Genomic DNA, 18,754 nt, shown 5'->3' with positions numbered 1-18,754 from the left:
TAGAGAAGGTATAACATGTTACATTTATGCATGTAACATAGATATTTCAATGCATTTGATAAAGTCATTGTTAAATACCATTTTTAATGCATGTGATGGCAATCAGTTTTCTTCGAAAACTGCGATTCGGGGTGGGGGGGGGAAATGTCTGTACAGTTTAAAAATGAATACAAGTGTTTCATTTAATTAAAGCAGAAATCACATTATTTTCCAGTCACATTTCTCCTATGGCCCCTGTGGTGCTGTAGGCAGCGATGAAATAGAAACTGGCACAGCCTGAAAGGACTGCCAGCAGAGCGGGCACTCGCTAACAGGGCGACACACGATTTCTTCCGCACCCAGTGGAGTCTGACACCTTTGCTCTGCAGCTGCCCCATGTGGTTACTAAAGACAAGCTACCAAATGCTTTGCTCACACACATTTGGTAATTAATAGTAAAGTGATGACTAGGAACACTGAGGCAAATTAGGAAGAGCATTATGTGGAAATGATCCAACAGCCTGCATCAGGGAGCCTCAGGCACAGAAAGGAAGGACACCTGCAGAGACATCTGAGGTTACAGAGAAGAGAGTGAAGTGAGTCTTCTGCCCCATTCCCCTGCAAAAAGATGGCTGGTCCAAAAGCATCTGTCAGTCCTGCCGGCAGGAGTGTGCCTGGGAGGTCTCAGCTGGAGGTAGCAGCTCCATCAGGTCTGTCACTGTTGGTCTGGCAGCTGCTGTCCCTGTTGCCCAGCTAATCAGCAACTGTAACTAAGCAGCTAACCAGCTGGAGTTTGGGGAAGAAGATGCTCCATAGATATTAAAAAGCCAACTTGCAGGAGGACTACAGAGCTTTATGTCTTTCCAGCAGTCATAATCATGTCCTGGTGTGACGAAATTTTCTGTTTTCTAGCACTTCCTTGATAAAAATAGTAAGAACTGTTCCTTTGTCTTTAAGGAACATTATGTGTTGATATAGAAAAAGTAAGCATCCCTTGGGAATTACCCATGGTGACTGCTGTGTCATTATTTTCTCTAGCCCTTCCTTCCTTCGCCAACAAAAAGGGATCCTTCTTTCATCAGAAACATTTTGTGTTGACATAGGTTATCTGGGAGAAAAAGAAATTCACGTACAACAACTGGCTTGCCATTGATTTAGTTGCTTTACTTCCCCCCCCCCCTCCAAGGTAATTTTGATATAAAATATGAAACAAGATTCCAGTAAACCACTTCTGAAAGACTCTGTGGCCTCTGAGCTGGTAGTCTTTCCTGGCCACATGCTCTGCCCTTCAGAGAAATTTCATTCAGCCTGTACATCAGCTTCCACTGAATGTCCTAGAAATGGTAAAATCATCTAATTCAGCCTTATTTGATTGCTGCATATCGATACAGAAAACAGTGCATTGCAATATTCTCATCCTTTGTGCAAAAAAAGCAACATTTTTAATGAGAAAGGAAAAAGAAAATATGACAATAAGCTCAAGAGCCTGTTAATTTAGATAGCTTCTAAAGGAAACACTTTGTGAATAAATCTACATCCCAATGTCTGATATCTGGAGCAAATCGTGACATACCTTGGGGATCTTCATGCTTGGGAGATAGATCCAGTTATAAGGGTAAATCTGCCACCTTCCACACATTTGGCTCTCAATGCTCTCTTCTCAACACATGATTGCATCTTAAATTTTGTGCTCAATATTTCATGTTTCTGGAATGAATGAATCCTGGGAAGGAGACAGAGCAGAGGGAAAACAGATATGCTATTTCTTGGCTTTCAGGTCCCATGTGAGCTATTAATTACAAAGCAGCCTTAAGAAAGAATGCCAATAGCCACATATAATCCCCTTACAAAAATAAACTTTCTCCAGAATGCACATACACTATTGAAATTCAGAAATAATTTCAACATATTGAAATATTAATTTTAAATCCATTGCCCTAGGATAGTACCATAAAGGTTGAGGCATGGGAAAGGGAAGGAAGTACCAGGGGAAAAGGTATATGACAGAAATGGATTGTTCTACTGAAGACTTTCCCATTTTCCTATTGGTTTGGAAGACACTCTCTCTCATGTAATAGTTGCCTTGGCCACAGCAATTTAGGGGCTGCCGCCCAAGCTCAGCACACTCATAATATATGCAAAATAGCTAAATCCCAGTCTCAGAGGATACTAGCAATTTCTAAGCAGAGCCAGATTTAGCATTTTCAAGTCTTCAAATCATTTCCCTTTTATCTTGGACAGAGCTGTGGTCATGCCATTGTGTGGAAAACATTAAGTTTAGGGAGGGACTGGTAGACTGATGTTTGTCGATGAATTATTTTAAAATTTTGAGACGTGCATGTGAGAAGGAGAAAGAAGATCTTTAGGTCCTCCTTGCTTCCTCTGATTGATACCCAGCTGCTACCACTTTGAAACCTGGTGATTAGTTTATTTATGTTTCCAAGGTTGACTATGGAAAAAAAAAAAAGAGACAGAAATTTGATTTTGAAATTACATACCTCCAAAATTGGTGGTGTTTAGGTTGCCTGTCACTGAAAAGGTAGCACTTGAAATAAATTGCAAGTGTGATGCATATCAGGATAAACCTCAGAATTTTCCCAGATATTCTGAAAAGTCTGGAAAAAGAGATGGGTGCCTGGGGCCCTGCTTAGGCATCTGTTTGCCATATGTTTTCACTAAGGAAATGAAATAAAATGTCAGAAAATCTGCAAGAGGTAAAATGTAGGAGGCACCAAACTAAAAATAGCAAGGCTTACGTGGAGACTGGACAGCTGGGTCTTCATGGGCTCATGTAGATAATGCAGTTTTTACCAAGTGCTTCTGAAGCACAGAGGTACTGGTCCTCACAGAAGCCATAGCTGATCCATGGACCTCCACCAGAATATGAAGGAAAACTAGATTGATTGCTCACAGTTGGAAACAGGATAGATTAGAAACATCAACGAGTTAAAAAGTTACATTTGAATGAGATGCAGGTGTCAGACATGAAGAGAAACTTGTCATGACACCAGGCACAGACACATCATGACATAACCCTAGGAAAGAGTAATGTCAGTGTGTACAAACTGATGCAGACCACTGGCAACTAAATAGAGCAAAACACTGAGTGTTCAACTAGACAGGGGACTGCTGGAAAGAGGAAGTAGCAGAAGTACCTGTGTCCTTCAGAAAAGGAGCATGATATTTTATTATTACTGTGGCTATCAACATTATTACTCAACTCTAGATCTGAGCTGATGAAATTGGAATAGGTCTGTCAAAACTAACGGAGACAGCAGTTTGCACCAGCAGGAGAACTGGGTCTTGTCTGTTGGCACAGAACATCTGTCAGGGTGGTGTGTGAAGAGATACCTCTGCTGCTACTTAAAAATAGAGTACCTGGCTGGATCAGCGATGCAGTATTAGCATGGATGTTACTAGGACTTGATGAACCATTTAGCCTTTTTGCTGTTGTTCAAAAGTCATTCATGAACTGATTTTGATTCCTTATAATAGATTCATTTTTCAAAGACCTGACCTGGAGATTTAGAAGGAAAATATTGTCTATGCCTATGAGTTTTTAACTTTGACTATTTGCTGCTTGTGATGCGTTGGTCACTTCAATTGCATTGCAGTTTTTCTGCTCTGTGTTGAATTATTGGAGTTTGGACACATGAATGCATGATTACTAATGATTAGTGAACAGGGCATACTCTTAATTATGAAGGAATAGTCATGTTTGTATCTGAGAATTCAGCTGAAAGCAGACATTCCCAGCACGTTTATGCCAATAAAAATCAGAAATAAGGAATAAATTAGGAGAATGAAGTTGGAAAGGAAAGTTACATTCAGAATTTGAATACAATTTCATAAACTTTTTTACATTACTTGTCATGTTCTAAAAAAAGTTGTCAGGAAAATATTGCTTCATCTCATTCAGAAGCAGAAAAAAAAACCCATCAGGCAACTTAGTCTGACCTTGTGCATGAAGATCATGAAAGCTTATCCCTAAACTGAGCCCTACAACTTTAGACACACTGGAGCATTCGGTTATTTGGTTCCACCAAGGCCTGCATCCCTTCTATCATTGGGAAGTAATGAGCTACACAAGTTTCAGATTAATTTATGATGGTCTTCTTAATGATGTGCTTCTCTGAGTCCCTACTCTGAAATGAGTTTTCAGTGTCATGAGATTGTATTTCTTACTCTGGAATACACGTCCTCCCTGGAAATTTTTAATAAGATTTTTTTAATCAGGCAGTTTGGGTCACTCTCTGCAAATTGTCCTTTCTCTTTGCTTACCATCCCACTTGTTTTCGTATCCTGTGCAAATTTAATGAGTGGAAACTGTGGCAATGACAAAATAATTCACTAATAGACTGATAGGAACCAATTCCCTAGTTACATAATTTTATTTCCATGTAATGTGATGTTCAAACTCCATGGTCAAATCATTTGAAGGCACAGGCCTGTGAATATACTCTATCAGCATAGCTATCATTGTCAACCAGAGAAATAGCTGTGAACCAAAATAAAGTTGTAGAATATAAAGAAGGTTTGTTTGACAAGACCTGCATTCTATGAAATTGTATTGATTATTGTTAATTGCACCTTAAATGTTCAATTCTGTGTTGTGGGCTTCTAAATGAAACTCCTCGTTGCATGTCCAGGTTCAGCATCTGAATAACACATCTATATTTTCATTGGTCACCGCTCTGCTCTTTTAAAATATTTGGAATACGTTGGTGAATGAAAGATCTTTGAGATTTTTCCTCTTTTCCATGCTGCGTGTTTCCCTCTAGGTTGCTTGAGTTGTACATCTGTAATTGCAGCTGACTGCATCATATTTTTCTTCATTCTAGATGCCAAGTTTCCTGGTCCTTCTACAATGTTTTATCGGGCAGATTTATTCTCTTGATTCCTTCTGAAATCAGAAGGAAATAGTGATGAACATATCTATTTTTTCTGAGCCTTTGTTCAAAGTTATAATATCTGTTTCTAGCAATGGACCAATATTTGGGGCAGAATTTTTTTACTCTGTTTCTCATATGTTCCTTCTAACTCTGTCGCCCATTGATCTTTTCTGATATAGCTGTTTTTGGCAGTCTAAATGTTTTTAAATTTGCAGTTTGCCGCTGTTATCCTTTTTTTGCATTCTCTGTGGTAATGTTTGATGAGGATTTCTGCATCTTCTATATTTCACAAATTCTTTCTTCCCCAGCGTGAATTCTTTTCTGCTTCCAAAATTGTGGCTTTTTTTTTAATATCCCAGTAGATTGTTCTTGAACAATTTCCAGTTCCTATTAAAATTTCCCACGTTAAATTGATGTTCCTAGCATGTTAAAGCAACAGGGTTTCTTAAGCTTGGACAAATTGTCCCTTTATGTTTCTAACTGGTATCACATCCAATGTGCATGAAGTAAATGTAAGAGGGTTGTGATTACAGGTAGTCAAATAGGCAGATCTTTACCATCTGAATGAGCTCCAGTATCTAATGTGTCTGTATTGGCTGCAAAATGCCTGTGAAGGCAACAGTCCATTGGGATGCATGAAAAAAATACAGAACTTTACTAGTACAGGTATGTTGTTTATAAATGATAAATATATGTATACTGTGGGTGCATGCTCAAAAATTTTTTAGTGATAGGGGCTCACAAAGAAAAAAGTTTGGAGACCACTTTAGGCCTCTGTTATCCTAAAGTCATGGTCAGCCTGCACAGCCAGTTTCTGGTTTGTCCTGGCCGTTGTCAGGATCCTGGGCTAGATGGACCTTCACTTAAAACTATCACATGAGCTTGTAATCCACAAAATTAAAATCTTCTGCAATTGTTGATGGTCTTCAGCTTTCTAACAATATATAGGTTTTGATTTAAACTTTTTTTCTCCTTCTTCTCTCCCTACTAAATTACCATCTTTTAGCTGTCCAGTGTCATAAATCATTCTTCTTATAGTGTTGAAAACAAATCTCTTACATGATATTTTCTTTTGTTAACCACCTACTCTGACTGTAATAAATACAGAGACTATTACAGTAACATCCTTTGCTTTATATGTTATGCCATGCAAGTTTACATGACTGGTTTGGACTCCACTGACTTGATGGCGACAGCTCTTCGCAGTGGGGGTTTGGTCTACAATTTGAGATTCAAATCAGTAGTCAACTTCCAAAAGAGCTCCTGTGGTCTAGAAATGTCTAGTTTTAAAACCAATATTGGACCAATAACTAGGCTGTTATTTTAGGGCATCCTGTTAGAAATGCTGTCCTTTTCAGCTTCATGTGTCTCTCTCTAAGTGCAGAATCACTTATTTGGAGGATTTACTGTTTAGACCATCTTAACGTGTCTCCTAGCCCTGCAAACCTGATGGGTTTTGCAGTCCTGCATGATTCTGATCAAAGCTGACATCTGTGGGCTTCTGTGAGGGATGTGGGAAGAACGTACTAAATATGTCAAGTTAGAGTCTTCCCAAGCAATTTGACAATTGTTAGTCTGAAAGCACTCTTTTGGAAAAGCATGCTGACTCATGGCATGAGAAAGGAAGGATTTATTTTTTGAAGCAATAAGCTAGTATGGTAGGATCTGGATTAACTTCTTAACTTTTCCAAAGCTGCCATATTACAGAACAAGTTTCTAAATGCCTCTGTCCATAAAAGTTCTATCCATATAGCAACTATAATATTTTTTCTTCTGTCTTGTTTCATTTATTATAAATGGCTTTGGAGCAGGAGGTGTCTGTGAATGTTTCCACACAATGGGCCCCTTATTTCAACTGGGAGTTCTGCAGGCTGCTCCCATGCAAATAATATATGGCAGTAAGATTCCAAAAAAGTACCCATGGATATTCTTGCTTCTATTTGACACTATGGGTATCTAGTAGATCTAAAAGTTAGGCCAAAGTATCCTGACAGCAGATGGTTAAATAGGTGTCTATAAATAGCATTGCAGACTTGTAAGGAAAGGGCAGGAATCACAGAACCACAGAATGATTTGTAGTTGAATGGGACCTTTAAAGATCATCTAGACCACCCCCCCTGCCATGGGCAGGAACACCTTCCACTAGACCAGATTGCTCAAAGTCCCATCCAGCCTGGCCTTGAACACTTTCAGGGATGGAGCATGCACAACTTCTCTGGGCAACCTGTTCCAGTGTCTCACCATGCTCATTATAAAGAGTCCAATCTAAACTTACCCTATTTCAGTTTAAAAGCATTGCCCCTTGTCCTCTCACTACAGGCCTTAGTAAAAAGTTCCTCTGTGTCTTTCTTCTAAGCCTTCTTTCTTTATTGAAAGGCTGCAATCAGGTCTCCCCAGAGCCTTCTCTTCTGCAGGCTGAACAATCCCAGCTCTCTCAACCTGTCCTCACAGGAGAGGTGCTCCATCCCTCTGATCATTTTCACAGCTTTCCTCTAAACCCTCTCCAACAGATCCATGTCCTTCTTATACCAAGGACCCCGTAGCTGGATGTAGTACTCCAGGTGAGGTCTCACAGGGGCACAGACAAGACTCCCACCTGGAAAACCATGTTAGTTTTATTTCAGATGAGTTTCTTCCTGTTTCTCCTCCCATTAACACAATCCTTGCCACTGACCCAAGGAAGGGAAGGCACCACAGAGGAAGAAGTGGGTAGGCACGGTGTGTCTGCTGCTGACGGAAGTTCTGCCATGTGCCAGCTATTCATCTGCGAAGCTGCTGCCCAAACGACATGGCAGCCCAGGCTGAACCAGGCTGCCATGAGAATAACTGTGAGAATAACTCAGTGTGGAAAATGCCAGCACCAAATAGCATTTTCCACCAAACTTATTAGATTTCTGAGATTTTTTTTCTGCTCCTGAGGGGCTGGCAGCACAATTCTGAAGCCTTTCTGTGTTGCGTTAACAACTCCATCTCGTGGGAAGAGAGGTTTATTTGGAGGCATGGAGTAAAACAAGCTTTTTTTAAAAAAATCTCATGTTTTGAAAGAGAATTTGAAGATTTCAGTTAACTTCATGATGTCTATATTTTTAGTTTCTCAGGTTTATCCATCCTTGATAACTTGTCTTGAGAAGTCTTTCACTGAAAGCTACCACTTAGGTCTAAAGTGGGTGTAGTTCTGCATCTGAACGTGCAATAGATCCTGATTCTCTTTCCAAAAGACTGAACTGTGTTAGCTTGCCCAGTCGATGGAAATACTTTCCACTGTGCTTCCCTCAAGAGATCAGTTTAAAACAGAGACCGGTACTTCTGTAAAATTTGAACCCAGAGTCCTCCAGCTTTGGTATTTTATTTTCACGACTAAAATTTTTTCCTCAACTCCTTAATTTCAAAGGGGCAGTGGTCCACCAGGGTTAGCTTTAGCAATCAGATGAAAAGCAGATGTCCATGCTGAATATCGCACAGCTCTGTACAGCAGGCGGGAAACCTCATGTAATAAAATTACTCAGGGTGGAAATTCTTGATTGTGGCCCAGTTCACAAAGCTTACAAAGAGCCCTGCCATGAGTTTGATCATGTCCTTTGAAATTAAGGGTAGGGGGAACAAAATTAAGTCATGAAAATAAAGTCCCAAAGGCTGGAAGGCTCTGGGTTCAAGTTTCTCAAAAGCATTAGGACTAGGTTTTAAAACCAATCCTTGCAGTGAACTGCAGCAGGAGGTGTCATCGACAACTGGGCAAGCTGGCACAGTCCGGTCTTTCCTCAAAAACAGGGAGGCAAAACATAAACTTCTGAGGCAACAGGCTTTTTTTTTCAGTTAAAGGCTTTTTTTAGATGTTATTGTTAGTTTGTTTCAATGTCTGTTGGAATACAGGGCTTCTTCCAATGGTTCACTTTTGACTTGAATGCCCAAGCTAAGTATTTTGGTTTTTAACATTTATTTCACTAAGAACTCCTTATCCAGTACAGTAATTCTTCTCTGGTTTTCAATTATGATTTAAAAAGATTCAGTAATTTGCCATCAAGACCAATTCTCAGTTCCTTTATACCTTATGAGATATTTTTCCATCATTTAAAATTTTTTACCTCCCCATCACATAGGGAAAGAAGATGATGATCAGACTCAGAACCTATTCTTTGAATACACATTTTCTGTTAATGATGTACAAAATCTAATTTGTATTAGAAACAAATTATATTATTTCATCTGTAACCTAATGAAGATGGTTCAGGTAGTTCCATTATTTTTATCTTACTTTCTAGTCATTTTCAGTGGCTTGGGTTAAAAATAACCAATGTGATTTATCATATTCCTTTCCAAATTAGGGCAATACTGGCGTATTTTCTCTCCTTTTTTTTTGGATTTGTTGGGATATCATTGTAATTGGGAAGCCAGTTTGACAACAATCTTGGACTTGTTCTAAAATGAGCTGCAGAATGGGAATCTTACTTTGCACGGTAGACACATCTCTTTCTTACCCTGACCATGCACGATGAAGTAAAACCTCTCCTCTTGCTGGTGATGTCATCATAAATTTGCCTTCTTTCTTTGTTAACAAATGAATACATTTTGCTTTTTGAAATGATCAAAAGCTCACTACCATCACAGGGTTTGATAAGACTTTTGAGTAAATGAGAACACTAACTCAATTGGATAACTGTAATACATGATTAGTCATAGAATCACAGAATGGTTTGAGTTGGAAGGGGCCTTAAAGATCATCTAGTTCCAACACCCCTGCCATAAGCAAGGCCACCTTCCACTAGACCAAATTGCTCAAAGCCCCATCCAACCTGACCTTGAGTGCTTCCAGGGATGCAGCATCCACAACTTCTCTGGGCAACCTGTTCCAGTGTCTCATCACCCTCAGAGTAAGGAATTTCTTCCTAATATCTAATATAAATTTACTCTTTATCAATGTAAAACCATTATCTCTTGCCCTATCACTACACTCCCTGATAAAGAATCCCTCTCCATCTTTTCTTCTTAGGCCTCCTTAAGGTACTGGAAGGCCACAACAAGGTCTCTCCAAGGCCTTCTCTCCTCCAGGCTGAACAACCCCAGCTATCTCAGCCTGCACTCGTAGGAGAGCTGCTCCAGCCCCTGGTCATCTTTCTGGGCCTCTTCTGGACCCACTCAAGCAGTTCAACGTCCTTCTTATGCTGGGGGCCCTTACCTGAGCACAATACTTCAGGTGGGGTCTCACGAGAGTGGAGTGGAAGGATCATCCCCCTTAACCTGCTGGCCACACTTCTTTTGATTCCTCCCAGGATACAGTTGTCTTTCTGGGCTGTAAGCACACACTGTAGGCTCATATGCAGTTTTTCATCCACCAATACTGCTAGATCCTTCTCCACAGGGCTGCTTCCAATCAACTTATTGCCCAGCCTATATCCCTGTTTGGGATCGACCCAGGTGCAAGACTTTGCACTTGTCCCTGTTGAACTTCATGAGGCTCACACTGACCCAACTCTTCATATTATTACATAGTAAATTAAATGTCTATAAATGCTTTTGATATGCTTGAATTAAAATATTTAATAGGATATTTGGACATTCACAGAACTTAAGCTTCTGTGAACAGAAGGCTTGTACTCCGCCTTGAGCAAGATTTAGCATCTACCTTTAAAAGTAGCTTGGAAGATGCAGCTAAGTCTCCATACCTTTCCTTACTGCTTTTGCACATGCTGGCGTAGAAGCCAGCTGGTTGTACTGAAACTTGGATTAATTTAAAGTGTAAGAAATGGAGCTTAACACAGATGCAGGTAGGACTGAAGTTACTTCTTAACCGTGTGTGTGTGGAGGTGTAAGAAAAGTGGCTGTAAATCAGAGAAGGTATTAACTGAATCCTGAGGTCACAGGGGAAAAAACCTGTATACATACTGAAGAAGTCAATCGTTGAAGTAAGGTATAATGAGAAATGGATAAAAGAGGGAAAATTATATGGGACCGTACTGAAAACATTCCAAGCTGCCAACCCTAATTAGTGTTTGTGAAATCCCTGACTGTTGCCATGGCAATAAATGTGATACTACAAATGCAGCATTCCGACTTCTTCACAGGATCAAGCAAAGTTGGAAAGGAGCAAATCCCTGTGTAAACATCAATATCGTCAATTAATTAGGAAACACAGCAAGATAAACAATAAGACCCCATGAAAGGTAAAATAATTTCTGTTTTCTGTCTGCTATATTTGAAAGTTTCCCCAGTATCAAGCATGTCTGTAATTCACTTTCATTCTACAGTAATGTTTTATCACAGACCACAGTGGAATTTATCGTGGAGAGAGTTTTTTAATGCATTACTTAACAGGTTAAAGACTGTGGGTTATTTGAGCTGTTTCAGCTACCTAAACACATTTCTTTCTTTAAATGTCATTTAGCTTGTTTATTTATTTATTTGAGATAAAATTGCAGCTAACCAAGCCCCAAGTTCTCTGTTCTTTAAAGAAGAATTGATAATCTAAAATGGAGGAGATCAAGTTGAGTGCGATCACACGGCATGTTCAGGACAGCCGGGGGATCAGGCACAGCCAACATGGGTTTATGAAAGGCAGGTCCTGCTTGACCAATCTGATCGCCTTCTCTGGCAAGGTTACCCACTCAGTGGATGAGAGAAAGGCTAATGTGGATGTTGTCTCCCTAACCTTTGACAGCCATAGCACTCTTCTGGAGAAACTGGCTTCCCATGACTTGGACGGGTGTACTCTTCGCTGGATAAAAAGCTGGCTGGCTGGCCGGGCCCAGAGAGCAGTGGTGAATGGAGTTATATCCAGCTGGCAGCCAGTCACAAGGGGTGTTCCCCAGGGCTCAGTGTTGGACTGGTCCTCTTTAATATCTTCATCAACAACCTGCCCAAGAGGACTGAGTGCATCCTCATCGAGTTCAGAGACTCCTACCGAATTGTGTGGGGGTGTTGATCTGCTGGAGGGCAGGAAGGCTCTGCAGAGGGATCTGGACAGGCTGGATCGATGGGCTGAGTCCAACTGTATGAGGTTCAAGAAGTTGAAGTGCCAGGTCCTGCACTTGGGTCACAACAACCCCATGCAGTGCTACAGGCTCGGAACAGAGTGGCTGGAAAGCTGCCCAGCGGAAAAGGACCTGGAGGGGCTGGTTGACAACTGGCTGAACATGATCCAGCAGTGTGCCCAGGTGGCCAAGAAGGCCAATGGCATCCTGGCCTGTATCAGCAATAATGTGTCCAGCAGGATCAGGGCAGAGATTGTCTCCCTTATCAGCACTGGTGAGGTCAGCACTGGTGAGGTCACACCTCAAATCCTGTGTTCAGTTTTGGGCCCCTCATGACAGGAAAGACATTAAAGTGCTGAAGCATGTCCAGAGAAGGACAATGGAGCTGGCGAATGGTTTAGAGTAAAAATCCTATGAAGAGCAGCTGAGGGAGCTGGGATTGTTTAGCCTAGAGAAAAGGAGGCTCAGGGGGGAACTTATTGCTCTCTTCAACTACCTGAAAGAAGGTTGTAGACAGGGGTGGTGTCGGTCTCTTCTTTCAGTTAACAAACGATAGGACAGGAGGAAATGGCCTCAAGTTGTACCAGTTTAGATCAGTTATTAGGAAAAATTTATTCACTGAAAAGGTTGTCAAACACTGGAACAGGCTGCCCAGAGTAGTGCTGGAGTCTTTGGGGGTGTTTAAAAGATGTGTAGATGTGGTACCTGGGGACATGGTTTAGTCGTGGACTTGGCAGTGCTGGATTAACAGTCAGACTGATTGATCTTAAATGTCTTTTACAACCTAAATGATTCAATGATTCTTTGAAAATATTAAGCAATGTGAAAAAAATGCCTTTTTTTCCCCCCATGGTCTTGTCTCTTACATGACTTCAGAACCTTGCACTACTTGAGTAGTTTCGTTACACACACATAAGTATCTTGCCATATACAGAGCATCTATTTACAGCTGTGTCATAACCCCAGCTGGCAACTCAGTGCCACACAGCCATGTGCTCACTTCCTGCTGTTGTGATGGGAGAGAGAATCAGAAGAGTAAAAGGGAGAGAACTTGTGAGTTGAGATAAAGGAAGGTTAACAGGGAAAGCAAAAGCCATGCACAGAAGCAAAGCAAAAGCATGAATTCATTCCCCACTTCCCATGGGCAGGCAGGTGTTCAGCCATCCCCAGGAAAGCAGGGCTCTATCACACCTAAGGGTAACTTGGGAAGACAAAGGCCATCATCTGAATGTCCCCACCTTTCTTCTTCTTCCCCCAGCTTTTATTGCTGAGCACGATTTCATATAGCATGGCAAATCCCTTGGGTCATTTATAGTCAAGTGCCTTGGCTGCGTCCCCTCCCAACTTCTTGTGCATCCCCAGCTTCCTCACTGGCAGGGTGGGGTGAGGAGCAGAAAAAGCCTTGGCTTATTGTAAGCACTGCTCAGCAGTAATGAAAACATCCCTGTACTACCAACACTGTTTCCAGCACAAATCCAAAACACAATCCTGTACTAGCTACTGTGAAGAAAATGAACTCTACCAGAGCCAAAAGCAGCACAAGCTAGAATTCCAGCCTTTTCTTTAAAGAAAATTCTTGAGTTTGTGGGTTTAGGTCAGAATCTTGACATCATTTGACATTCACAGTCATGTCACAGTTTCAAGTATTCAAACTTCTTCTGTAATCAAATGCAGCTAGAACATTCCATATTATAAACATAAGAGTGTCTGATTAAAAAGAAAACAGAATAAAATTTGCTATAAATGTTTCCATATGGTAAACTAGATTCTTTTACTTTTATTTGACAAATTACTGCATTAATAATTCTCACAAACATAGGTCTGGAATACAATTCTCAAATACGTAATTTGCTGCTAAGAATTTGATTGATACCCCATTTATTCAATTACTACAGCAGTAGTTTGGCATTTTTGAAAGTTAATCTTTTTTGTCCATTAGTAATTATTGTTTAATCCATATCTTGCAATATGCCTAATGGTTGGTTTCATTAATTTAATAAAGAACAGCCAAATATTTATTTTCTAAATACTATCTAGTTTGTATCACAAAGCATGTGATTAACCATGATTTTGAATAGTCTCATGAATGACTTTTATAAGCAGGGTAAACGAGGTCGGTTTGAATACCCAAGTTATTTTGAATTTTTCAGTGCTTCTATCATGTTTACATATAACTCAATACAGTGGCAGCATAAAGGAAAGAAAAGGAAAAAAAATAAGAACATTCACTGGACACCAGCTCAGCAAACAGAAGTTTTTATTCCCAGCTCTTTGACTGCGATGCTGTATGTCCTTGGGCATGGCATTCTCCTCTTTCTTTTTATTTTGTCTATTTGGACTAGAGTTTCTCCTGGTTGGGTACTAGAGGTGCTAATCAGGGTAGCTAGCAAAATGGGGGTCCTGATCTCTGCTGTGGCCTCTAGGTGTTGCTGTAATACAAATAATTAATCAAAAGAGGTTTCATAGAGTTGCCAATTTTTCCCAGAACCATGCTTTTTTTTTTTTTAATACAGTTAAACCCCTCTCTCCCCCTCCTCAGCATAATTGAAATTTTAGCTTTGAATATTGGAAAAATGAACTTGAATGTGAAAAGTAAAAGTAGGGGAGCTGTAGAAAGAGCTTTGACTCACCTCTAGTCACAGCTTCTCATTTTTGGGTGCCTTGGTGCCAGTCTCTTATCCAAGGATGGTGTCTACCAGAGGAACCTGCTATTATATTCCTTACTCAGCCCAACCTTCCACTGCCAGAGTCACCACTGGGCATCACATCCCTTTGCAAGGGCTCTGCCACTGATGTGGTTTAGGAGCATAAGCACACAAGGCAAACATAAGGACACAAGTGCAGGTGAATTAGATAAGAACATAGAGTTTTCTCATGTGTAAGGACACAACTTAAGGCCCTAAAATAATTATGAATTGAGATAATTGTGAGTTTAGTAAGGATAAACTCCGTAGTTTAATTCTAAAAATAAGTCATAGAAAAAAACCCCCAGAAAATAATTTGCAAGAGTTTGCCCAGTGTCGTTTTATCAAGTTTCCAAGGAAGGAGTTGCCAATCCTGCAGCTGCCAATCCTGCAGCCCACCACAGCACATCACTTGATGTAACCCCCTCACAGAGGTGTACCTATGGCGATACCCAGAATAGTGGCAGATGCCTCCCAAAACTGCATTTGTTGAAAATGCATTTGTAGCCAAACAGTTTTGTCTGGCAGGGGATAAGTGAGCCCTCCTGCAAAGCCAAGGTACAGTAAGGAAAGGAACTGGATGCACACTTAAAGAAAAGGATGCAGGTGCCTGCCCGAGTGATGTCTTCCCAGGATTTACTGACACAAAGGGGCAGAAGACGGAATTGGAGCTCTGTCCTCTTTCTAGCCAGACACAGGTGCTATGTGCCTTATAGCCATCACCTCTCTTCCTTGTGGCCTCATCACCTGTGAGTTAATTACAATCCCTTTATGTCATGGAGGAGAAATACAGTGAGGGGAGAATAGTGTCTCTGTTCTGGTCCGTATGTAGTTCGACCTCTGGGACAACCATGGTCCAACTCTCAATATCTAATTCAGATTGCATAACCAGATACTGCAGGCATGTATTTATATAAAAGCTATTTTAATCAAAAGACTAGCCATTAAATTGCCAGTGTTCTTAAGCATGCTTCACCAATTTTTCCACTTTTAAGACTCGAGTAGACAATTTTTTAATGTTTTATAAATGATAAAAAATTCACATCAGATTTTAACAGAATTAAGCATACTTATTCAACACACATGGGGCCTCTGAAAAAATGTTATTCAATTTAATAATTTTAATTTACATTGTATATGTACATGAGCATTTCTTTCAACCCACAGGTTAACACCACAAAAAAAAAAGAAAAAGAAAGAAGAAAGAAAAAAAGTACTCTGGTTAGCGGAGTGAAGAAACTCTTGAGACACTGTTGTCTGAAATAAAAGCAAGGCACTCTCCCTTAACACCTGATATATTCCTGAATTCTGCCTAGACAAAGGCATGTTCACACTGAGAGAGCTCTAAGAATAGTAGTAGATTTATTCTGCATTAACTCTTTCTTTTACCACTGTGACCTGTCACTGGTTGCACTCTAGGATGAATCAGTGTATCGACGTTGACATGAAGGACAATTCCACAGATGATGGGATTTGGGAGAGTATCACAGCTAAGACTATCTATGGAAGACTGGAGGACACAGACGACGTGAAATTTCACATGGGGCTCCGAACCTGCTACCTCCCACTAACATTCCACTTAATAAATAAACCTTGCTCAACAAAAAAGGAATTTTACTGTACTATGCTGATTTGCCTGAAAATCCTTGGTAAGGGCCCACTCGCAAAAAGCTCCTGCAAGCCCTCATCTGGCTGGTGCTCAGCACCTGGCAGGATTTGTCCCTAGATAAAAGTAGTTTCTCAAGGGACCTTGTGTCTTACACAAGGAGACAAAAGCAAACATACTTTCTTCGGATTTTGTGTCTGTATGTTTTTGTATGCGCACATGTGTGTGAGTGTGTATATATATATATATGTATATATATATATTAAGTATATACAAAAGCAAATTCAGTCAAAATATATTTATCTTGCTGGTCAGGCTTGTTACAGCAACCTACAAGAAACATTAGCTTCTCTGATATTTAATTATGCTATTATGTTTGCACATAAGCTTAAAAGTCAATACAAAAAGCAATACTTTTCCAAATATTATCTGCAGGTAAACCAGAAATATTAACTATAGTGATTAGAAGTCTGTTTCCCTATTGACACTACTATAAATCTTGATATAAGAATAATTTTTTCATAAAAGCACATCCAAACATAGTAAGTGATAAAATACCAGATTACTATTTGAAAACCATACAGTGACTCGATATCTGGGTTATCCTTTGCAGCAATTAGGCAATTCATTTGGCATCTGTTTGATTGTATAATTTAATTTCCATATAAACAGCATAGTTTAAAAAAAGACATAAGCTAGAATGTTTAAAGCTAACAAAAGATACAGTGACATCAGGTTGACATTCAAAATTTTCCTTAGCAAAATGACCAACAAAATTTTGACTCAATACAGTGCATATAAAGTTTTTTAGAACTAAATTTTTAAATATTATTTGAATTTAGCAAAACATGAGCAAGATTTTAATATCAAAGTGCTAAACAGTACTGCCTTAGAAGTCACTGCAAATAAACTGTAAAATAACTCTGCTTGTGATTTGACAGATATTTTATATACAAATGGTTAATAAAAAGACACACGCACACACACACGCACACAAATATAGTTATATACATATATATATATACACATTATATATATGTATATAGTTTTCCAACTGGTGTATCTGAGTCAGTGTGAACACCCCATTTAGTTATCATGTGTAACAGGGCTCCCATGAGCTGGCAGTCATTGCAATAAATACAGGCAAAGCCATTACAATATACCATGCATACAAACATTTATACAAATAAAGACACTATGCAACAAATTATCTCATATTAATATGGCATCAACAGTATAAACATACAAAAAGGAGTACGAACACGGAATGTTTAAACGCAGCCCACTATATCCTTCCTAGCACTTACATTCATACTATTTTACAAGACTTGCTTGTTCTTGAAAACGATCTTCTGTCTGTTTACTAACTAGTCACTTGTGTTAGAAGTCTAAAACGGAACTATCCCTGATGCTGACCCTGTATGCTCCAATCACTACTTACTTGGATTTCCTTAGCTAAGGAACAACTGAGTCACAATTGCTCCCGTGTCTTCCACTTACATTTGTCAATAAGTCACGCTACATGGACTCAAGTTTGGAAAACTCTGTCAGGTAAGTTAGTGCATGTAATTTTCTTACTTGATTTCTTCCATTTGTTTTCCTAGTAAAATAAATTAGTTAATAAACGAGACTTAGTAAGACAGCACTTTAAAAAATTGCACTTGAACATGGGAGCTAACAGCCATTGTCATTTTGCTATATTTGATTTGTATGAAAGGTTTAATTGAATGTACTTTGCTAAAAAAGTGAATTTTTGTTTAGATTGTGCTGATGTATGTGCCCTTGATGCAGGAAGTATGCTAAAGGTATCCTCACAAAACACATACTACCCTGGCAAACAACTATTTGCTGTTCTTGTTTTCAAACACAACTTCTACAATTTAATTCCTCATAGACCATGAGGTGTTAAACAACAGATTTAAAACAGTCATGTTAACCTTTTACTGCTGCTGGGATAGCATTGTCCAAAAGTGCCTTATTAGCTATTTAAAAAACCCAAATCACACAAAAGAAAACAAAGAACACAACCCCAAAACAGTAAGCCAGTAAGTTTCAGGCCTCAGGTTGTAAGGACAAAGCGCCAGAAAAGACCTCATTTTAGACTCGGAGCTGCTTTTCTGTTAAGTGAGGGCAGAAATGTTAGCTGTAAGTCACGATCCATTTGCCTGCTCTGGTGGGCGTTTGCCTTTCAGGAGGGTGGTTTGACTCAGAAGGGTAAGGTGTCCAGAAACAGCCTGTCGACAATGGAAGGGGCTGGCACCAAATCTTCCAGTTTCAGGTAAAAGATGCGCTGCAGTCCCAGTGTGCAGAGAGAACGCAAGTCAGCCAGAACACCCAGTACCTTCTCTGCAGACTCAAGTGGTTGTCCTTTGTTTTGGCAACTGAAAGTTAAGTGATCTTTCAAACTGCTTGTGATCTTGTTGCATAGCTCTTCCACTTTCTTTGGTTCTTTTAATCCATGTCGTTCTGCAAAGTGAGAGAAAAAAACCACATCAGCATCCTTAGCACAAGTGGAGACAACTCACTTTCTTCAGCATAACCCAGAGCCATACTCTGAAACTCAAAGCAAAAAGTGCTTTGAAAGTGTAAGATTTTTCAGAACAGATGGGGTTATACAATGTCAGTGAA

At 39.8% G+C, this 18,754-nt stretch overlaps 1 protein-coding gene across 1 annotated transcript in view; it reads right to left on the bottom strand.

Annotated features, from left to right (window-relative positions):
- Nucleotides 1-15,428: 15,428 nt before the first annotated feature.
- Nucleotides 15,429-18,754, bottom strand: part of NR4A3 (nuclear receptor subfamily 4 group A member 3) — a 29,638-nt gene continuing 26,312 nt past the window's right edge. Inside the window, exon 8 of the mRNA XM_032685538.1 lies at nucleotides 15,429-18,592. Within this exon, the coding sequence (XP_032541429.1) occupies nucleotides 18,333-18,592 (260 nt within the window). The 3' untranslated portion in view covers nucleotides 15,429-18,332. The remainder of the gene's footprint in view (nucleotides 18,593-18,754) is intronic.

The sequence above is a fragment of the Chiroxiphia lanceolata genome, chromosome 1 (assembly GCF_009829145.1).
Source record: "Chiroxiphia lanceolata isolate bChiLan1 chromosome 1, bChiLan1.pri, whole genome shotgun sequence".
Taxonomy (NCBI): domain Eukaryota; kingdom Metazoa; phylum Chordata; class Aves; order Passeriformes; family Pipridae; genus Chiroxiphia; species Chiroxiphia lanceolata.
Note: the sequence above shows the minus strand (reverse complement) of the source record. Positions and strands in the feature narration are given on the sequence as shown.